Source organism: Danio aesculapii, chromosome 22, assembly GCF_903798145.1.
Source record: "Danio aesculapii chromosome 22, fDanAes4.1, whole genome shotgun sequence".
NCBI classification, from domain to species: Eukaryota; Metazoa; Chordata; class Actinopteri; order Cypriniformes; family Danionidae; genus Danio; species Danio aesculapii.
The window spans coordinates 332,501-356,904 of NC_079456.1; the positions used below are offsets into that span (position 1 = coordinate 332,501).

The 24,404-nt window shown below is 44.7% G+C and overlaps 2 protein-coding genes across 2 annotated transcripts in view; both read right to left on the minus strand.

The window, feature by feature from the left end:
- The window catches only part of fbxo42 (F-box protein 42), a 16,286-nt gene extending 3,511 nt beyond the window's left edge, over positions 1-12,775 (minus strand). Inside the window, exons 1-7 of the mRNA XM_056447630.1 lie at positions 12,619-12,775; positions 4,684-4,896; positions 4,454-4,570; positions 4,027-4,161; positions 3,670-3,823; positions 2,114-2,224; positions 1,856-1,952 (exon numbers count right to left, since the gene is read on the minus strand). Of these exons, the coding sequence (XP_056303605.1) occupies positions 1,856-1,952; positions 2,114-2,224; positions 3,670-3,823; positions 4,027-4,161; positions 4,454-4,570; positions 4,684-4,896; positions 12,619-12,754 (963 nt within the window). The 5' untranslated portion in view covers positions 12,755-12,775. The remainder of the gene's footprint in view (positions 1-1,855; positions 1,953-2,113; positions 2,225-3,669; positions 3,824-4,026; positions 4,162-4,453; positions 4,571-4,683; positions 4,897-12,618) is intronic.
- Positions 12,776-13,824: 1,049 nt separating this feature from the next.
- atad3 (ATPase family AAA domain containing 3) lies at positions 13,825-24,192 on the minus strand. Its single transcript, XM_056448011.1, is given in 17 exon segments — positions 13,825-14,307; positions 16,921-17,029; positions 17,163-17,330; positions 17,673-17,743; positions 18,100-18,151; positions 18,252-18,334; positions 18,336-18,377; positions 18,536-18,661; positions 18,769-18,825; positions 18,903-19,058; positions 19,189-19,258; positions 20,360-20,525; positions 20,669-20,738; positions 20,845-20,904; positions 20,984-21,085; positions 22,522-22,598; positions 23,930-24,192. Coding segments are annotated over 17 exon segments (1,875 nt in total). The 5' UTR covers positions 24,126-24,192; the 3' UTR covers positions 13,825-14,037.
- Between the last annotated feature and the right edge of the window lie 212 nt (positions 24,193-24,404).

A 24,404-nucleotide genomic window follows, 5' to 3' on the forward strand; every position in this document is an offset into this window, starting at 1 on the left:
AATAAACTTTAATAGGAAGAACTGTCTGAGATATGAACAAGTGCAAGTGATGCATTAAAGTTTGACGTCGGTGGCAGTAGCCTAGTGGTACTGCGCGTTGACATATAGCACCGACGTGCTCACGGCGACCCGAGTTCGATTCTCAGCTCGAGGACCTTTGCCGATCCTTCCCCTCTCTCTGCTCCCAATGCTTTCCTGTCTGAGTTCTCTACTGTCCTGTCATAATAAAGGTGAAAACCCTAATAATAATGATAAAAACAACATGGTTGAATGGTTATTCAGATCCATATAATCATCAGAATAATTCGTTTAAAACACTGACTGATATTAACGCTGTGGCGTAGTTCCGGAAACTTCCTACTTCTCTGTTTATCCGTCTGACTTTACGGTCTGTTTCTTTTGAGCGCCCCCTGTCGATTTAAAGATCACAGCGGCGAACGCGGCGAGTATAAAAGCCTCGTCTGTTTCGTGAGGTGCGTGAGCAGTCAGCGGAGGTCCGCCATGAGGTGCCAGGTGAAGTATAAATCCAGCTTAACCAGCAGCAGCGGTCTCGATGGTCAACACGTACATCAGCTTTTAAAGGGCTAACGCTGTATGGTCAGTTCCGGTTACCCGATCACTGCACACGCTAAAGACACAATGACCAGGACAGCAGATGAGGAAGAGCGCTCTTCTCTCCACTCCTGGATTTCATCTGTTGTTGTTTAGCTTTAGTTTCTGACAGAACTGTTCTGGTGGTCTTCTTTTAATCGAGGCAGCAGCTATGGTAATGCCGTGATCATGCTGGGATTTATGCACGTGATGTGTGCCTCAGTTTATATTGGTCACGTGGCAGATGTTGCCCTCTCTCTCTCTCTCTCTCGTTAAACGTGCTTTAATGCTTGTGCTACATGACAATATAAGCTTGTTGAGTCCTAGTACAGGAGATTTAAGGTTTGGACTGAAGTCTGTAGTGAAATGAAAGCGTCAGAGTTGATCATTCAACATGCTGTTTTCCACTCGTCACGTTAACATCAGAGCTCATTGGCTGATTCAGTGTGTCGAATCGGCTGAAGCAAGCGCTCTGATTGGTCCTTCAGCAGCGAATCAGAGCGTGACACAGTGAAGTGACTCCGCAAGCAGGATGACCTCTCCAACACCAGCAGAAGACATGAGAGTTAGGGGATCACACACACGTGATGAGGAGCTGAACGCTGCTGTGTTGACGCTTTACACATGTGCACTGGAACATCTGTTTTCATTTGCAGAACGAGAGACACACACTGCCCCCTGCTGGAGCGGAAACGCACAACACACACACACACACTGCCCCCTGCTGGAGCGGAAACGCACAACACACACACACACACTGCCCCCTGCTGGAGCGGAAACGCACAACACACACACACACACTGCCCCCTGCTGGAGCGGAAACGCACAACACACACACACACGCACACACACCACACACACGCACACACACTGCTGCATCAGTCGGTGTTCATCCGTTTGGTGTGTTCATATGCAGATTTACGGTCCAGACGGAACCAGACACGAGGAGACCACAGAGTTGGGTTTGGTCAGTGCTAGCGGTCCAGCTTGGTGTGTTTCAGCCTTTAGACTGGTAGAACTGCAGCACCAGCAGTGTGTGTGTGTGTGTGTGTGTGTGTGTGTGTGTGTGTGTGTGTGTGTTTATATGGTTTACATCATGGGTGTGAGCTGGTGTTTTAACACTGAGGTGCTTTGTGGGGACGTGTCTGGTGTTCTCGTAATGTAAAACTCTATATTATCATACTGAACAGGGGTTTTCCACATTCAAACGTGTGTGTGTGTGTGTGTGTGTGTGTGTGTGTGTGTGCGTGTGTGTGTGTGTTACCTGAGACTGTCCTCCACGCGGGTGAGGTGACGGGCCACTGATGGTCGGTTTAGACCAGGTCCACTGCTCCAGATCCAGAACCCACACCTCATTACTCCTGCCACACACACACACACACACACACACACACACACGCACTTTTACACAAAGAGAAAGACACAGACATACACACTCACTCACTCACTCACTCACTCACTCTCTCTCTCTCTCTCTCTCTCTCTCACACACACACTAGTATGCACACACACACACACTCACATCTGCCGTGCCCCCAGTGAGCCGCCGAACACCACCATCGTGCTGCGGATCACAGAGGACGAGTGTCCAGCCATCGGCGGCGGCCCGTGAGTCGTCACGATACAGTTCCACCTGCGCGCGCACACACACACACACACACACACACACACACACACACACACACACACACACACACACACACACTACTATAGTCTTTGCGTTTTACTTTTAATTGTATTGCCAGTTCAGCTTCTGTGGTCAAAACTACACAGATCAAGTTTAGCACATTTTATAAATCACACTTTACTATAATTATATAAGTCACCTTCAGCAATAAACAATACACAAACAAACAATAATAATGATAATAGATAAGATCAAATCTGACACAGGTTAAGCTTTCCTTTTGATAATAATTGTTCAGTTTTAGACAGATTCACATGTATAATATTTGATTTAAAGTGTCTCCAGACAGAAGCTGTTGTCTGATAACTCTATAAATGGGGCACTCCACTATAATATGATGAACAGTGTGGGTTCTGCTGTAATATAGACATTATGGGGGTTCTTCTGCTTTCAGTAAATGTTCATGTGTGGGTCTCGTGTGTCCGATGCGGCATCTTCTGTAAACAATCTCATCATGTCGTGACTTCAATAAATGAGATTTTCTTCCTATTTCTGGCTGAATATTAAACAGTTTATCATCTTTATTATATTATCCCGTTCTGTTTGCCATTTGTTGAGGATAAAACCTTTCATTAGTGGCTTTAGATCTGAAGGTGGGATATTACACTCCTTCAGCTGTCCTGCTAGGGCTGTTTTGGCGGCTTGTTCATTTCCAAATAGTCCAGCATGTCCTGGGATCCAGCAGCAGACTAGATTATTAAACGTTCGTTCACTTTGATAAAGATGTGGATAATAATGAGAAGCTCCAGTTTAGAAGAGTTCAGTGTCTGTAGACAAGTTTTCACTGTGTTCCAGAGCTAAACAGAGAGCCTTTACTCCCGCTGATCAGAACGCGAACGCCGTAGTGTGACTGACCCATTACTACTGCTGCAGAAACATGACTGTCCTTTTCTGACCCATCTGTGTATATTGGTTTATGAGTAGGATACAGATGTCTTATGTCAGCAGCTGCTTGTTGATATGTGTGTGGAAGAGAGTCTTCCTCTGCTCGCTCAGATCCAGGTTTACAGGCAACTTATTTACCCTCCATGGTGGGACCGGGTAACTGAGAGTCTGGTGGATGGAATCAAGATTTACACTTCAGCCCAACAGGGGGCGACACACAGCCGTCTAAAGGTGTGTGTGTGCAGGAACTCACACATCACTGATCTGAGCACAGCTCGTCTTCATTAGACAGAATCCCTCACAGGAGCTGACAGTAAACATGTAGACTGCAGTTACAAAACCTTCAGTGTTTATGTCTCATATTGTGCCTATTTCCACTGAGGAATCGCTGACATTGCTCCATCTCAGAGAGGCGTACGGTGTGTATATGTAAATATAGGTAATGTTAAATGAGTGCAGTGGTGTGTGTGTGTGTGTGTGTGTGTGTGTGTGTGTGTGTCTCTGACCAGTTCTTGGAGGGTGAGTATGTGTGTATCTCGTCGAAGAAGCGCTCTGGCTGGTGCAGCGGGTACGGACTGGGCCTCGTCCAGCCACCAAACAGAACCAGCAGATCCCCATACATCACCAGTGTGGCGCCCGCTTTTGGAGACGGGTACGAGCCTGACAACACACGTGCGCACACACACAAGTGAGCAGCGCGCACATACACATACTTATCTACAAATACACATGCAAATAGATCATATAGACGCATACATACATACATACATACATACATATATATACACCCATACACCTAACCCTATATATATACACACACACACACACACACACACACACACACACACACACAGTGCACTGACCTGAGGCCAGCGGGCGGATCCACTCTTTACTGTTGAGGTCCAGACGCCACAGGTCATTGAACGCCGCGTTACAGCTGCTCTGAGTGCAGCCGCCGAACACGTACATCGACTGATTAGAGTCGTAATAACACGCACCTGCAGAACACACACCAGAAATACAGCATAAGGTGGGCGTGGCTTCTGTGTGCTGGATGCTGATAGGCGGTTGAGATGTGGGTGTGGCAGGCTTGAGTGTCAGATTTCAGGAGAGTGGGCGGGGTTTAGGATGACTGACAGCTGATGTGATTTTCTGATAAGATATTAAATGAGTGTTCTTAATCTTAGAATTTACTAATCAGTTTAACTTTAAATAGTAAGTAACCCATCAGTAATGCAGTGTGTGTGTGTGTGTGCGTGTGTGTGTGCGTGTGTGTGTGTGGACACTGACTGTGAGAGAAGCGTTGAGTGATCGGGGTTCCAGGATATGGGTATGTGCGACTCTCCCACTGGATATTGCCCTCCTGAATGGCCCGCAGGAAACCATGGTAACACTGATGCGCCACACCTGAGAGAGAGAGAGATGATGTGATTGGTTAAGCAGACTAACGCTGTATGGTAGGTTATGGTTAAATGTGGGCGGGTCACTAATGCTGTATGGTTAATTAGTGGGCGGGTCACCTTTGATAAGGCGGTACCACTGTTTGCAGACGAGGGCGGCCGTCTTGTGCTCCTGATAGGGCGACAGGAAGGACAGGATGTACTCCAGCACCTCCTCCGGCAGTTCGGCCATACTGTGCTCCGCCTTCAGGTCAGCTCCGTCCTCCTCCAGCTCCATGGCGACCGCACAGCTGTCCTCCCCGTCTGAACAGTGGGACATCATCCGTTGTGGACCTGCGAAGAAACACAACCAAAAATGTAAAACACATCCATAACTACACCAAAGATCGTAACCATAACTACAGCGAAAAACATTATATAGTGACGATCGTAACCATGACTACAGCGAAAAACATAAATATAGTGAAGATCGTAACCATAACTACAGCGAAAAACATGAATATAGTGAAGATCGTAACCATAACTACAGCAAAAACATTATATAGTAAAGATCGTAACCATAACTACAGCGAAGAACATTATATAGTGAAGATCGTAACCATAACTACAGCAAAAACATTATATAGTGAAGATCGTAACCATAACTACAGCAAAAACATTATATAGTGAAGATCGTAACCATAACTACAGCAAAAACATTATATAGTGAAGATCGTAACCATAACTACAGCAAAAACATTAATATAGTGAAGATCGTAACCATAACTACAGCGAAAAACATTATATAGTGAAGATCGTAACCATAACTACAGCGAAAAACATAAATATAGTGAAGATCGTAACCATAACTACAGCGAAAAACATGAATATAGTGAAGATCGTAACCATAACTACAGCAAAAACATTATATAGTGAAGATCGTAACCATAACTACAGCGAAAAACATAAATATAGTGAAGATCGTAACCATAACTACAGCGAAAAACATTATATAGTGAAGATCGTAACCATGACTACAGCGAAAAACATTATATAGTGAAGATCGTAACCATAACTACAGCGAAAAACATTATATAGTGAAGATCGTAACCATAACTACAGCGAAAAACATAAATATAGTGAAGATCGTAACCATAACTACAGCGAAAAAACATGAATATAGTGAAGATCGTAACCATAACTACAGCAAAAACATTATATAGTAAAGATCGTAACCATAACTACAGCGAAGAACATTATATAGTGAAGATCGTAACCATAACTACAGCAAAAACATTATATAGTGAAGATCGTAACCATAACTACAGCAAAAACATTATATAGTGAAGATCGTAACCATAACTACAGCAAAAACATTAATATAGTGAAGATCGTAACCATAACTACAGCGAAAAACATTATATAGTGAAGATCGTAACCATAACTACAGCGAAAAACATTATATGGTAAAGACCGTAACCATAACTACAGCGAAAAACATTAATATAGCGAAGATCGTAACCATAACTACAGCGAAAAACATTAATATAGTGAAGATCGCAACCATAACTACAGCGAAAAACATTAATTTAGCGAAGATCGTAACCATAACTGCAGCGAAGAACATTATATAGTGAAGATCGTAACCATAACTACAGCGAAAAACATTATATAGTGAAGATCGTAACCATAACTACAGCGAAAAACATTATATGGTAAAGATCGTAACCATAACTACAGCGAAAAACATAAATATAACGAAGATCGTAACCATAACTACAGCGAAAAACATTAATATAGTGAAGATCGTAACCATAACTAAAGCGAAAAAACATTATATAGTGAAGATAGTAACCATAACTACAGCGAAGAACATTATATAGTGAAGATCGTAACCATAACTACAGCAAAAACATGAATATAGTGAAGATCGTAACCATAACTACAGAGAAAAACATTATATAGTGAAGATCGTAACCATAACTACAGCAAAAACATTATATAGTGAAGATCGCAACCATAACTACAGCGAAAAACATAAATATAGCGAAGATCGAAACCATAACTGCAGCGAAGAACATTATATAGTGAAGATCGTAACCATAACTACAGCAAAAACATTATATAGTGAAGATCGTAACCATAACTACAGAGAAAAACATTAATATAGTGAAGATCGTAACCATAACTACAGCGAAAAACATTAATATAGTGAAGATCGTAACCATAACTACAGCAAAAACATTATATAGTGAAGATCGTAACCATAACTACAGAGAAAAACATTAATATAGCGAAGATCGTAACCATAACTACAGCGAAAAACATTATATAGTGAAGATCGTAACCATAACTACAGCGAAAAACATTATATGGTAAAGATCGTAACCATAACTACAGCGAAAAACATTATATAGTGAAGATCGTAACCATAACTACAGCGAAAAACATTATATAGTGAAGATCGTAACTATAACTACAGCGAAAAACATTATATAGTGAAGATCGTAACTATAACTACAGCGAAAAAACATTATATAGTGAAGATCGTAACCATAACTACAGCAAAAACATTATATAGTGAAGATCGTAACCATAACTACAGCAAAAACATTATATAGTGAAGATCGTAACCATAACTACAGCAAAAACATTATATAGTGAAGATCGTAACCATAACTACAGCGAAAAACATTATATAGTGAAGATCGTAACCATAACTACAGCGAAAAACATTATATAGTGAAGATCGTAACCATAACTACAGCGAAAAACATTATATAGTGAAGATCGTAACTATAACTACAGCGAAAAACATTATATAGTGAAGATCGTAACCATAACTACAGCGAAAAACATTATATGGTAAAGATCGTAACCATAACTACAGCGAAAAACATTATATAGTGAAGATCGTAACCATAACTACAGCGAAAAACATTATATGGTAAGATCGTAACCATAACTACAGCGAAAAACATTATATAGTGAAGATCGTAACCATAACTACAGCGAAAAACATTATATAGTGAAGATCGTAACTATAACTACAGCGAAAAACATTATATAGTGAAGATCGTAACTATAACTACAGCGAAAAACATTATATAGTGAAGATCGTAACCATAACTACAGCAAAAACATTATATAGTGAAGATCGTAACCATAACTACAGCAAAAACATTATATAGTGAAGATCGTAACCATAACTACAGCAAAAACATTATATAGTGAAGATCGTAACCATAACTACAGCAAAAACATTATATAGTGAAGATCGTAACCATAACTACAGCGAAGAACATTAATATAGTGAAGATCGTAACCATAACTACAGCGAAAAACATTATATAGTGAAGATCGTAACCATAACTACAGCGAAAAACATTATATAGTGAAGATCGTAACCATAACTACAGCGAAAAACATTATATAGTGAAGATCGTAACTATAACTACAGCGAAAAACATTATATAGTGAAGATCGTAACCATAACTACAGCGAAAAACATTATATGGTAAAGATCGTAACCATAACTACAGCGAAAAACATTATATAGTGAAGATCGTAACCATAACTACAGAGAAAAACATTAATATAGCGAAGATCGAAACCATAACTGCAGCGAAGAACATTATATAGTGAAGATCGTAACCATAACTACAGCAAAAACATTATATAGTGAAGATCGTAACCATAACTACAGAGAAAAACATTAATATAGTGAAGATCGTAACCATAACTACAGCGAAAAACATTATATAGTGAAGATCGTAACCATAACTACAGCGAAAAACATAAATATAGTGAAGATCGTAACCATAACTACAGCGAAAAACATGAATATAGTGAAGATCGTAACCATAACTACAGCAAAAACATTATATAGTGAAGATCGTAACCATAACTACAGCGAAAAACATAAATATAGTGAAGATCGTAACCATAACTACAGCGAAAAACATTATATAGTGAAGATCGTAACCATGACTACAGCGAAAAACATTATATAGTGAAGATCGTAACCATAACTACAGCGAAAAACATTATATAGTGAAGATCGTAACCATAACTACAGCGAAAAACATAAATATAGTGAAGATCGTAACCATAACTACAGCGAAAAACATGAATATAGTGAAGATCGTAACCATAACTACAGCAAAAACATTATATAGTAAAGATCGTAACCATAACTACAGCGAAGAACATTATATAGTGAAGATCGTAACCATAACTACAGCAAAAACATTATATAGTGAAGATCGTAACCATAACTACAGCAAAAACATTATATAGTGAAGATCGTAACCATAACTACAGCAAAAACATTAATATAGTGAAGATCGTAACCATAACTACAGCGAAAAACATTATATAGTGAAGATCGTAACCATAACTACAGCGAAAAACATTATATGGTAAAGACCGTAACCATAACTACAGCGAAAAACATTAATATAGCGAAGATCGTAACCATAACTACAGCGAAAAACATTAATATAGTGAAGATCGCAACCATAACTACAGCGAAAAACATTAATTTAGCGAAGATCGTAACCATAACTGCAGCGAAGAACATTATATAGTGAAGATCGTAACCATAACTACAGCGAAAAAACATTATATAGTGAAGATCGTAACCATAACTACAGCGAAAAACATTATATGGTAAAGATCGTAACCATAACTACAGCGAAAAACATAAATATAACGAAGATCGTAACCATAACTACAGCGAAAAACATTAATATAGTGAAGATCGTAACCATAACTAAAGCGAAAAACATTATATAGTGAAGATAGTAACCATAACTACAGCGAAGAACATTATATAGTGAAGATCGTAACCATAACTACAGCAAAAACATGAATATAGTGAAGATCGTAACCATAACTACAGAGAAAAACATTATATAGTGAAGATCGTAACCATAACTACAGCGAAAAACATTATATAGTGAAGATCGCAACCATAACTACAGCGAAAAACATAAATATAGCGAAGATCGAAACCATAACTGCAGCGAAGAACATTATATAGTGAAGATCGTAACCATAACTACAGCAAAAACATTATATAGTGAAGATCGTAACCATAACTACAGAGAAAAACATTAATATAGTGAAGATCGTAACCATAACTACAGCGAAAAACATTAATATAGTGAAGATCGTAACCATAACTACAGCAAAAACATTATATAGTGAAGATCGTAACCATAACTACAGAGAAAAACATTAATATAGCGAAGATCGTAACCATAACTACAGCGAAAAACATTATATAGTGAAGATCGTAACCATAACTACAGCGAAAAACATTATATGGTAAAGATCGTAACCATAACTACAGCGAAAAACATTATATAGTGAAGATCGTAACCATAACTACAGCGAAAAACATTATATAGTGAAGATCGTAACTATAACTACAGCGAAAAACATTATATAGTGAAGATCGTAACTATAACTACAGCGAAAAACATTATATAGTGAAGATCGTAACCATAACTACAGCAAAACATTATATAGTGAAGATCGTAACCATAACTACAGCAAAAACATTATATAGTGAAGATCGTAACCATAACTACAGCAAAAACATTATATAGTGAAGATCGTAACCATAACTACAGCGAAAAACATTATATAGTGAAGATCGTAACCATAACTACAGCGAAAAACATTATATAGTGAAGATCGTAACCATAACTACAGCGAAAAACATTATATAGTGAAGATCGTAACTATAACTACAGCGAAAAACATTATATAGTGAAGATCGTAACCATAACTACAGCGAAAAAACATTATATGGTAAAGATCGTAACCATAACTACAGCGAAAAACATTATATAGTGAAGATCGTAACCATAACTACAGCGAAAAACATTATATGGTAAAGATCGTAACCATAACTACAGCGAAAAACATTATATAGTGAAGATCGTAACCATAACTACAGCGAAAAACATTATATAGTGAAGATCGTAACTATAACTACAGCGAAAAACATTATATAGTGAAGATCGTAACTATAACTACAGCGAAAAACATTATATAGTGAAGATCGTAACCATAACTACAGCAAAAACATTATATAGTGAAGATCGTAACCATAACTACAGCAAAAACATTATATAGTGAAGATCGTAACCATAACTACAGCAAAAACATTATATAGTGAAGATCGTAACCATAACTACAGCAAAAACATTATATAGTGAAGATCGTAACCATAACTACAGCGAAGAACATTAATATAGTGAAGATCGTAACCATAACTACAGCGAAAAACATTATATAGTGAAGATCGTAACCATAACTACAGCGAAAAACATTATATAGTGAAGATCGTAACCATAACTACAGCGAAAAACATTATATAGTGAAGATCGTAACTATAACTACAGCGAAAAACATTATATAGTGAAGATCGTAACCATAACTACAGCGAAAAACATTATATGGTAAAGATCGTAACCATAACTACAGCGAAAAACATTATATAGTGAAGATCGTAACCATAACTACAGCGAAAAACATTATATAGTGAAGATCGTAACCATAACTACAGCGAAAAACATTATATAGTGAAGATCGTAACCATAACTACAGCAAAAACATTATATAGTGAAGATCGTAACCATAACTACAGCGAAAAACATTAATATAGCGAAGATCGTAACCATAACTACAGAGAAAAACATTAATATAGTGAAGATCGTAACCATAACTACAGCGAAGAACATCATAACTATATAGACAATAAAACACTGAAATCAGAGCAGTAATTATAGAGAAACCATGTAACTATAACAACTGAGAAAACAATAAGAGCAACTACAGCGATCATGATCATGCTTCCTCCGCGCGATCGTCAGCCTTGCATGTGAATCTCTTTTCGAGATGTCTGTGTGGGCTTGTGTTTTACAGAACTGAAGAAACACTCACACGTGTTCTCCGTCAACCTTTTCTAACAGTTTTGCTTGATTAAGTCACCCCGCTTCACATCGGTCACATCCGTAACGGAGAGATGAGAATCCATAATGAAGCCTTTCCCTCATGAGCACAACATGACAAATAAAGCAGTAAAACTGTGTGATTTAGGGCTTTTGCAGATGAACTCACAGAACTCGCTGAACACTGAACACTGCAGACGGGTTCCTTTATTCCCCAATACAGAACAGAGAACACCTTTACAGATCATGCCTGTCTCAGCACTCAGCTCTGTGGCTGCTTGTTTTGTAAAAGATGAGCAGCTGTCTGCATATACTGTGAACACACACACACACACACACTCTCTCACTCTCTCTCTCTCTCTGTGTGTGTGTGTGTGTGTGTGTGTGTGTGTGAATTTAAGGATGTTTTTACAGCAGAGGTCAGACCTGTAATGCTGGAAACACCATCACCTGACAGAAGAGGAGAGTAGTGGGAAGAGCTGGAGCTTCACAGAGATCTGCAGTTCTGATTCAGCATCAGCTCGTGTTTGATGAGATACAAACAATTAAACCAGAACGAGTTGAGTCTGATGGTGTAGAGGAGCGCACTGTGGTGTAACGGGGTGCAGCGTGAGGAGTGTGTGCAGCATTACACTCCACTGTGCTGAAGATGGAGGTCTGGATGCTTTCAGTGCTGAAGATGATGATGATGACAGTGAGCACAGGCATGGTATAACACACACACACACACACACACACACACACACACACACACACACACACACACACACACACACACACACACACACACAGACACACAGACATAAACTGAAAACACACACATATATAGCCACACAGAAACACACACACACATAGAACAGAAGAAACACACGCACACACACACAACAGACACGGACACACACAGTAAGAAACAGAAACACAAACAGAAATACACACACATACACACAGACAGAAAGTAACACACGTAGTCACACACACAGACATAAACACACACATACACAAAAATGAACACACACACACACACACACACACACAGCTCTTCATTAGCTGCTCGCTAACCGCCGGCTGATTCCCGTCTGGCTCTCGGTGACGGAGGGCCGCGCGCCGTTACCTGTGTCCGGTGTGCCGGTGTGTCCGGTATGCTCCGGTGTGTCCCGGTGTCCGTCCGTCGCCCGCTCCGTTCTCCCGTTCTCCTGTTCGTGTTTCTCTTTATCAGCTGCTCTCATGAATCTCCTCACTCCAAACATCCGCCATCTTCCCTCCGCTCGGGAGCGCGCACGCACACACGTCACGCCTCTCGGAGCGCGCACGTTTGGGCGACGTCCGCTGAAAAAAGCGTTTATTGACGTAAATTTAAGTCTTGTTTTGTTTGTATTTACCAATAATAACAGACGCGTAAGCTACTCAGTAATAATCCAGCAGGCCTCACTAACAGCCGTCATAAATCATATGTGGGGAAATGAACGCTGCTCCAGCCACAGCTGCTAATGTACAAGAGTAAAAATGATCCGCTATTATTCTGATTCGGTTATTTTCATACGCCAACATAAGTTACGTTACTCTTTACTTTCCTTGACTTGATTCTTTAATCATTTATGCATTACAAGAAAGAGTTATACTGTCAAGCATTTCATACACAGCTTTAGAAAGTGTGATTCAAGTCGGTTCGTTTAACGGATCTCAAAGCTTTGCACAATGTGATTCACTCCAGCGAGTCGGTTCGTTGTACACATACACCCTAACATATTGAAAACATATCGAAAAAGCTAGATTTAAAGCTAGAAAAGCGAACATATTGAAAGCTAGATTCATTCAAGTGAATCAGTTAGTTTGGACTGCTGTTTTAAGTGACCTCCGACTCCATCACTTGATATAAACTAGCTAAATTATTAACACACATGGTGAAGATGTTTTTACAATTGTTTATTTTGCTAGCTCACATTGTTATCCTTCAGGTGAACCAAACATGCTAATCAGGTTAATCTACTGAAAAATACTGTTTTGTTCATCTTCAGATCTTTAGTCGAGCATGTTTCCACACATGGAGTGGCCCTCCTGTTGAAGTCAACCTAGGGGTTTCCATAGCAACTGTATATTAATATTCTTAGCCACGCCCCTCTGACCGTTAGTTTGCTATGAGTGAATGGTGCATAAGCAAGTCCCGCCCCCTACTCAATATTTTGCTTCAGCTGGAAGTACATTAACATACTCAAATAACCATCTGGGAATTTAAGCTAATATCTTGATTAGCTCGTCACGTGACGATCTAGCACTAGCGTTGACCACCAGGACAACACAGATTAAAGGCAAACAGAGGTAAAAATGAAAGAGGCTTTACTGTCAGACATAAAAACAGTTTCCATCTGATTTCATTAGAACTTGTTTCCAGTCTTGGTGATTATTAACAGTGAATTAGCATTAGCTTGACAAACTGCTGTCGTAAACACGAGCCAGCGACACAAACACAGACGATACTGCACTTTTAATAAGTTTCCTTCTACTAATACATTAAACAGACTCTAGGCGAACGTTAAACGGGAGTCCCATCATGTTTGTTCTGGCTGTCCTCTGGCACTTCCTGTAGAGGCCTAAGCACTTCCTGTGCCTTGAGTGGCGGCGTGAAGCCCATGTTGGCAGCTTTGGTGTGTGTTTCTGCAGCCGCCGTCCGACCCTCGTTATCCAGAACTCCCTCTCCGTGCAGCCAGTCCATCTTCTGCCGGTGCTGGCGGACCGCGGCGTCTACACGCGCATCGATCATAGCCTCACTCAAAACTCCGTCCTCCGAGGAGTACGCTGCCGCCTGTGCACGCACACACACACACACACACGATTACCCATCAGCCTTCACTTCAACACATACTTCACTATACAATCAGTGTAAAGTCACATTTTAAACTGTTCCATTTCTGCGATACTTCACAAATTAATAAGCATTACAATATAATATAACATTTTATACTGCGAGACGTAAAGGCAGAACTGCGAGACGTAAAGGCGACACTGCGAGACGTAAAGGCAGAATTGCGAGACGTAAAGGCAGAACTGCGAGACGCAAAAGGCGACACTGCGAGACATAAAAGGCGACACTACGAGACGCAAAAGGCGACACTGCGAGACGCAAAAGGCGACACTGCGAGACGTAAAAGGCGACACTGCGAGACGTAAAAGGCGACACTGCGAGACGTAAAGGCGACACTGCGAGACGTAAAGGCGACACTGCGAGACGTAAAGGCGACACTGCGAGACGTAAAGGCGACACTGCGAGACGTAAAAGGCGACACTGCGAGACGTAAAGGCAGAACTGCGAGACGTAAAGGCAGAACTGCGAGACGTAAAAGACGACACTGCGAGACGTAAAGGCAGAACTGCGAGACGTAAAAGGTGACACGCAAAAGGCAACACTGCGAGACGTAACGGCGACACTGCGAGACGTAAAGGCGACACTGCGAGACGTAAAAGGCGACACTGCGAGACGTAAAAAGTGACACTGCGAGACGTAAAAGGCGACACTGCGAGACGTAAAAGGCGACACTGCGAGACGTAAAGGCGACACTGCGAGACGTAAAGGCGACACTGCGAGACGTAAAAGGCGACACTGCGAGACGTAAAAGGCGACACTGCGAGACGTAAAAGGCGACACTGCGAGACGTAAAGGCGACACTGCGAGACGTAAAGGCGACACTGCGAGACGTAAAGGCGACACTGCGAGACGTAAAGGCGACACTGCGAGACGTAAAGGCGACACTGCGAGACGTAAAGGCGACACTGCGAGACGTAAAGGCGACACTGCGAGACGTAAAGGTGACACTGCGAGACGTAAAGGTGACACTGCGAGACGTAAAGGCGACACTGCAAGACGTAAAGGCAGAATTGCGAGACGTAAAGGCAGAACTGCGAGACGCAAAAGGCGACACTGCGAGACATAAAAGGCGACACTACGAGACGTAAAGGCGACACTGCGAGACGTAAAGGCGACACTGCGAGACGTAAAAGGCGACACTGCGAGACGTAAAAGGCGACACTGCGAGACGTAAAGGCGACACTGCGAGACGTAAAGGCGACACTGCGAGACGTAAAGGCGACACTGCGAGACGTAAAAGGCGACACTGCGAGACGTAAAAGGCGACACTGCGAGACGTAAAGGCAGAACTGCGAGACGTAAAGGCAGAACTGCGAGACGTAAAAGACGACACTGCGAGACGTAAAGGCAGAACTGCGAGACGTAAAAGGTGACACGCAAAAGGCAACACTGCGAGACGTAACGGCGACACTGCGAGACGTAAAGGCGACACTGCGAGACGTAAAGGCGACACTGCGAGACGTAAAAGACGACACTGCGAGACGTAAAAAGTGACACTGCGAGACGTGAAGGCGACACTGCGAGACGTAAAAGGCGACACTGCGAGACGTAAAAAGTGACACCGAGACGTAAAAGGCGACACTGCGAGACGTAAAAGGCGACACTGCGAGACGTAAAAGGCGACACTGCGAGACGTAAAGGCGACACTGCGAGACGTAAAAGGCGACACTGCGAGACGTAAAAGGCGACACTGCGAGACGTAAAAGGCGACACTGCGAGACGTAAAGGCGACACTGCGAGACGTAAAGGCGACACTGCGAGACGTAAAAGGCGACACTGCGAGACGTAAAAGGCGACACTGCGAGACGTAAAAGGCGACACTGCGAGACGTAAAGGCGACACTGCGAGACGTAAAGGCAGAACTGCGAGACGTAAAAGACGACACTGCGAGACGTAAAGGCGACACTGCGAGACGTAAAGGCGACACTGCGAGACGTAAAGGCGACACTGCGAGACGTAAAGGTGACACTGCGAGACGTAAAGGTGACACTGCGAGATGTAAAGGCGACACTGCGAGACGTAAAGGCGACACTGCGAGACGTAAAAGGTGACACTGCGAGACGTAAAGGCAGAATTGCGAGACGTAAAGGCGACACTGCGAGACGTAAAGGCGACACTGCGAGACGTAAAGGCGACACTGCGAGACGTAAAGGCAGAACTGCGAGACGTAAAGGCGACACTGCGAGACGTAAAGGCGACACTGCGAGACGTAAAGGCGACACTGCGAGACGTAAAGGTGACACTGCGAGACGTAAAGGTGACACTGCGAGACGTAAAGGCAGAATTGCGAGACGTAAAGGCGACACTGCGAGACGTAAAGGCGGAACGGCAACAGAGGCAGAAATGCATCAAGTAAACAGAAATGTGGAACGTAAAGACAGAGGTGTGAAATGTAAAAACAGAATTGCTACACATAACAATAGAATAGCAAGACGTGATCACAGAACTGTGAAAAGACAATAGAGAAATGTAAACAGATGCCATGAGGGTCAAACGCAAGATTTGTTAGAATCTAAAATAACTGCAAGATACAGACAGATGCACGTCACCCACCTGCCAGGCGACTCCGAGTTTCGAGATTTCTCGTCCAGACATTCCTTCCACACGCTTGGCGATCTCCGAACACTTCTGTCCGTAATCAAACTGAGCCAGCTTCAGCCTCCTGCACATACACACACACACGCACGCACGCACAGAGAGAGAGAGAGACAGAGAGAGAGAGAGAGAGAGAGAGAGAGAGAGAATCAGTGTTGTTCTGGATCTGCTGCTGTCCTCTATGCAGTATTTATACTCACTGGCGTCCCCCGGTGGCCGGCTCCAGCACATATCTGTCGAAGTAGAGTCGCACCAGTCTCTCGCGCTCCTCGGGGCCCGGCAGCATGAAGTTCACGATCTCGTCAATTCGGTCATTTATGGCCCAGTCGAACTGCTCCGGCTGATTACTGGCCAACACCAGCATGAACCTGAACACACACACACAAGGTTGTGTGACGTCTGACGTTTGGGGTGTTCTGGGGGCGGGGTTTGTGTACTGCGCTGTGAGCTATTGGCCCAACAGTGGAATGCGGCTGCTATGATTCTGTTGAATGGACTCGAGGTTGATTTGCACCAGCAGATGGCGCTGTACACCTCACTAACAGTCCCACTCTGCCTGCCTCCAGCTCAGGAGAGCTCATAGTGAGCTGTGTTTACATTAATCTCATGGCAGAACACTAGCCCAGAGCGCCATCTGCTGTTGAACACTGCTGTGTGTGTGTGTGTGTGTGTGTGTGTGTGTGTGCGTGTGTGTGTGTGTGTGTGTTTACTTGTTGCTCTGTTCTCCAGTGCGATACAGGAATGCGTTCAGAGTTGCACGCAGATCCTCGCTGATCTTCTCCTGTAAAACACACACACACAGGTCAGCTGTAGTCACACACACACACACACACACACACACACGCACACACGCACACACGCACACACACACGCGCGCACACACACGCGCACACGCACGCGCACACACACGCGCGCACACACACACGCGCGCACACACACGCGCGCACACACACGCGCGCACACACACACGCGCGCACACACACACGCACGCGCACACACACGCACGCACACACACACGCGCGCACACACACGCGCGCACACACACGCGCGCACACACACGCGCGCACACACACGCGCGCACACACACACGCGCACACACACGCACGCGCACACACACGCACACACAGAGAGACTCACAGTGGATCTCTTGCGCAGGAATGCGTCAGCTTCATCCACGAACAGCAGCAGCCTGAAACACCACAGCATCAGATCATAAACAAACACACACACGCGCACACACACACACAGACACACAAGTGTGTTTAGAGTTATAGAGCTGTGTGTCTCACCCGCGCCGGCTGGTTGCCGCCCAGTCGAACACCTTGTGCATCGCCGTCACTCCGTCTCGACCCATCGGCGCCACGTCCCCCCCCCGTCATGATGGCGTAATCCATCCCAGAATGCACCGCCAGCTTCTGCTCACAGCCAATCAGATGCATTACAGGCAACGCTGCTGGTGTCATATATGTGTGTGTGTGTGATCATATGCATGTTCATGTGTGTGTTTGTGTGCGTGTGTTCATACGTGTGTCTGTGTGTCCATGTATGTGTGTGTGTGTGTGTGTGTGTTGACCTTAGCGAAGAGTGTTTTCCCCGTGCCGGGCGGGCCGTACATCAGGATGTTTCGGTACAGGCCGCGGTTCTGCCGGGTGTTCCTGGTGGCGATGGCGATGTCGCGCACGCGCTCCTCCAGCGGCGGCTGCACACACACACACAGGGTCTCGTCACCACACTCATACACACACACAGAGCCTCGTCACCACACACACACACATACACACACAGACAGATGTAGAATACACTCACGCTGAGCACCACGCCCTCCAGCGCATCCTGCGGTTTACTCTGCAGACGCTTCACCACCTGAAACACACACACACACTCGTCAGCACACATGACTTCCTCTCTGCACAGGAAGTGCTGTCTGACAGGTGTGTTACCTTGACGGGGTGTTTGAGAGCTTCCGCCACAGTGAAGCGAGACGTTTCCCGAACCAGCGACGGTTTGCCCAGACGAGCCTCGATGTAGCGGCCGGCGACCGCAGTGGCGTTCCTGGCGGAATACACACCCACCGCTAGCAGCGTTAGCCCTGCTACCTGCACAGAGGAACACACACACACTAATACACACACACACACACTGCTAGCAGCGTTAGCCCTGGAGAAACACACACACACACACTGCTAGCAGCGTTAGCCCTGGAGAAACACACACACACACACTCACCGTAGCCGTGACTTTATCCCAGTCTGAAATGAAGGCACGAAACCCTTCGCCAAACACGGCTCCTGCAGTCCTAAAACACACACATGACCATCAGCAGCTGTGTGTGTGTGTGTGTGTGTGTGGGTTTGATCCCTGCACAGAGCAGGTTTATGAGGACATGAGTTGTGTTCTCATATTCAACAGTGTTTCATCGCCTCACTCACTCACTCACTCACACACACACACACACACACACACACACGCACACACACGCACACACACACTGAATAAGCCAGATTCAGCTACACACAGCGGCGCTCATTACTGTCAGTCCCACAGCAGTGGACCAATCAGAAGAGGTGAGAGGCGGGACTAATGCTGGGCTTCTGTTTACAGTGGTCAGTTGGCATGGCAACAGAAGCTCAGTGCTGCATCGCTGTGCAGTGTGCTCGAGCACCTGCCTTGTTTTCTCTCAGAGAGAAAGTTCCCCTTCAGGTGCACACGGATCCCCTATCCGCAACACCCACGACGCTCTTCAGCTTCACAATCAACCCGTGCCCCAATCGTTAACCAGATTAGTCAAGCACCAGTTTTGCCTTCAAAATCTTTTACAACATGAAGAACCAACTCTCTGTGGTCCAGTAATCGACATGTGTGCTGTTCTGCTGTGATGCTGAGGAGTGGAGGATGTCTGCATGACGGATCAGACTCTGCTGAAGGACGAGAGAACTCAGAGACTCACTGTGAGATGGAGACGTCTGCATGTGTGTCAGTCTGCTATAAACACCTTCATATTTACAAAAGGTATTAAAGTCTGCACAGCCTGATGTGCAGCCTGTTTTCTGATCACCTGACCTGGCTCCTATTGGCCAGTGTCACCCACATGACGGAAGTCGACCAGAAGATGGAGAAGAAAACTGAACACGCTAGACGTCCTGCGCTGGTGTCGTGAGGCGTCGCAGGCGTGGTATCAGCTGTGGTGAACTATGCCACATTACAGGAGAAGAAACCATTGAGTCTTGCGTCACGACGCTCCTGACGAATCCCCACGACACCCTGCGCCAAGGAAACTGCCGAAATCAAGTCATGTGACCTGACCAGGGCTTAACAGTGATGCACATCTGGACTGAGTGAGAGAGAGAGTGTGTGTGTGTGTGTGTGTGTGTGTGTGTGTGTGTGTGTGTGTGTGTACCGTATAGACTCCAGCACGGTCTGTCTGTGCTCAGCCGCCTTCAGCCGGATCTGCTCTCTGATGATGTCAGCGTTCTCCCTCTCCACGCGCGCACGAGCTTTAGACTCCGCCTCCACGCGCAGCATCTCGTTCTTGTGCCGCAGGTCCATCTCATGCTCAATAGTGGCTGAAACACACACACACACACACACACACACACACATCGTGAAACACACACACATATACACACACACACGCACACACACACGCGCACACACACGCGCACACACGCACACACGCACACATGCAGACTCGCGCGCATACACACACCTCTCCTCATGGCCTCCTGCTTCTGCACGGACTCCTCCTGTTTGCGCAGGTTCTCCTCGTTCAGTAGTGTCTGCGAGGAACACACAGGGTGAGGGTGCGCACACTCACACACACACACACACACTGCTGCATGGGTTCTGGTTGCTTAGCAACATATAAAGACACTGTAAACACACCTGCTGTCGGAGCTGGTCATCGTACCGCTGCCGCGCCAGTTTATCCTGATACTGCGCCCTCTGCACACACACACACACACCACCATCACTGATGATCAATAATCAATAATCAATAGTCATGATAATCTCCTGAACTCACGGCCTGGTGCTGTCGGGTCTCCTCGTTCAGGGTTTTCCTGCGCTCGTCAGCCTGAATGCGGATCTGCTCACCCTTCAGCTGCTCCACTGCTGCCTCGTACTCCTGAAGACACACACACACACACACACACACACACACGCACGCACGCACGCACACACACACACACACACGCATGCACACGCATGCACACACACGCACACACACGCACACACACGCACACACACACACACACACACACACACACACACTCTGGTAAATACTGCAGTGCAGTAATTAACCACACTGACACCTCCAGCAGACCCTGTGCTATCAGCTAACACACTGCTGACACCGGTCTTCATCTACAGGTGATGTAGTTATATTTTGATCAACAGTTCTGTCTGGTTCTGGAATCTGATTGGCTGATAGCTGTGCAATATTCTGCCAGTAACAGCACTGGTCCAGCCTCTTCACCCTTGTGTATTACTCCGCCCACATACAGCAACAGGCAGAGGGCACTCTACAGTCTGACTAATACTGCAGCTGCTGGACCGCATCACGTACTGCTGAGGCTGATTTAGTCCAGAATGTAGATGACTGCAGCTATGCAGCTTATTGATAAGGACAGTGCCTAATTTACATATTGATCATTTCTGAGACAGTGCCTCTGTGGTCATCAGCCTGTCATTGAGTGGAGCAAAGATGGCTGACGACGTCCATCCACAAGATGGCGACAGAGACCGCATAATAAACCCTTAGGGAAGAAAGCTCAGCGTAATCTCAAACTACAGCTGATCAAATCATCACAGACCAGGTCAGTGACACTCTCAGGTGATCTCGCTCTCTCTTTTGTATGTTGTAGTGCTGTATTTACAGTAATCTGCTAGTGTTTGCTTTGGCTTTTTCAGGGTTAATTATTGTGATCTCCTGATTACAGCAGAGAAACACTGGGAAATCTCTGTAGACTGATGGCATTTCCTGCTGTTCAGCCTGATAATCTTAATATGTGAGCAAAATCAGCTGTTTTCTCATCACTTTAGACATTACGCTAGAGAATCACTCAGACACTAGCTCTACAGTGATGATGGTGAACGAGAAGCGGTTTCTGCTGTTCTGACGTCAGCTGCTGATGTGAATGAGTGGAGGAAGAAAGTAGTTCCTCATACAAAAGGGTTTTTAGACTCTCCATGTTTGATTTTCTTTCTTATACACATGATTATGACGTCAAACTGTTGTATAAATGCAATATCATATGAGTAGCAGTGAGATATGGCTGTATATCATCACTGATGGGACACTAAGAGCCAACACACACCTCCCACCAGTGCTGATATACTGCTACGTGTAATATTGCTCATATACACACACACACACATTTATTTAAGTCAGTGGTGTCCATGTGTTGTGCGATACGTCGGTATATTGATTATCATGACAGGTGACCAACATTCTTCAAACTATCTGCTTTACTGTTTAACAGAAGAAAGAATCTAACACAGGTTTAGAGAGTGAACAGTGAGCTGTGAGGGTGAAGTGTGTCTCTAAGGTGTGCGCTTCACCTTGATCTTGCCCTGGTGCTCCATCTGAACCGTCTGCTCCTGCATCCGCGCCAGATCCAAAGCCTCCTTGGCATGACCTGCGGGCAGAGGGGTCACACGTCACACACACTGACCTTTGACCTCCAAAATCACCTCAGTATGTACCACCTCAGAGTTCACTACAGGCCTGCTAGTCAAGTGTGTTGTGTAGGCATGGGCCGGTATAAGATCCTGACGGTGTGATAACCTTGGATAAACACATCATGGTATTGCGCTCACTGCTGTAAAATATAATCTCCAGTGTGTGTGTGAACAGCTACTGTTTCCCCTCTGAACACATTATCTTCTGTTTTGTGAAAGATTTGTGATGTTTTGGAGCAGTGAACATGTCAGGCTGAATCATGAAAATCAATCAATGACTTCTGCTGTGTGCATTAGTTTCAAAAACACTGATCATCTTCATCATCATCATCATCATCATCACACGGAGAGACAGCAGACACACAGCTCAGCGCATTCCATCCAGAACAACATGAAATATACCGTATGATGGACTCAACAGCTTTATATTTGGGCTCAAACGGGTTGGACACATTCTTAAAGGGATAGTTCACCTGAAGATGAAGATGTCCTGTTCACCCACAGCTCCTCTAAGATGACCTTCCTCTTCCAGCAGATCAGCAGAGCAGGTGTAGAGAGGTTTTCTGCTCCATATAATGGCAGTGAATGGTGACCGGTTTAGTAGATTAAGAATAAACACACACACACACACACACACACACACACAAATGAGTCCAGATCAATAGCCGGTGCTCCTGAAGACACACTGAGCTCTTCTGAAGAGGAAAACTACAACAGGACTGCAGTCACACTGACGTCTGTGAGCAGGCTGTGGAGTAAAGCTAATAATGTAGTTCAGTTCCTCTTCAGAAGAGCTCAGTGTGTCTTCAGGAGCACCGGCTATTGATCTGGACTCATTTGTGTGTGTGTGTGTGTGTTTATTCCTAATCTACTAAACCGGTCACCATTCACTGCCATTATATGGAGCAGAAAACCTCTCTACACCTGCTCTGCTGATCTGCTGAAGGAGAGGCTCATCTTGCAGGAGCTGTGGGTGAGCGGGTGAACAGGACATCTTCATCTCTGTGTGAGCTGTTGATTTAGGAGAGTGAATGACCAGAGAATGGGTTATAATGAGGAGCTTCATGAGGGTGAAAGTTACCCAGAAGGCAAAGCAGTAACAGAGAATGTGGAGGAACGAAAACCCAACACAAACCCCGCAGGGTCTGTCAAACTCTTCATCAGGCTACACAGGCCGCACTGACCTCTGACCTTCACATCATCATCATCATCATTAGTGACCTCTGACCTCCACACAACAACAACATCATCATATGTGACCTCTGACCCCGTGTAAGTGTGTACTCACGGGACTGGTCCAGCTCTCTGGCCGCCTGCGCCGCGCGCTCCAGCCCGGTCGGGTCGAAGTTGCTCCATTTGTCCTTGGGTTTGTCCGCCGCACCAGAACCGCCGGAGCCGCCGGGAGGAGCGGGAGGGGTGGGCGGCGGCGGGAGCTCTGGTGTGCCGCCGCTCTGGCCTTTATTAAGCCCGAACAGCCACGACATGATCCGCTGACAGACCGAGCCGGGACAGACTCCACTACACGAGTGTCACGCCGCTCTCTGCGCATGCGCACTGCTGCTCACGCGCCGCCGCTCCGCGCTGATTGGCTGAGGCGCTCGTCCTTCAGAAGGTCAGGGAGGAAGACACGCCCCCCGCGCTGCGTACGGTGGCCGAGAGAGGACGCAAAGCAGTCTTGCGTCAGTGTTCAGGGTCACGTGCAGCGCTGAGGTTCATCAAATACAGAGAAACACTGCTATACTCATTCATTTCCTTTTCAGCTT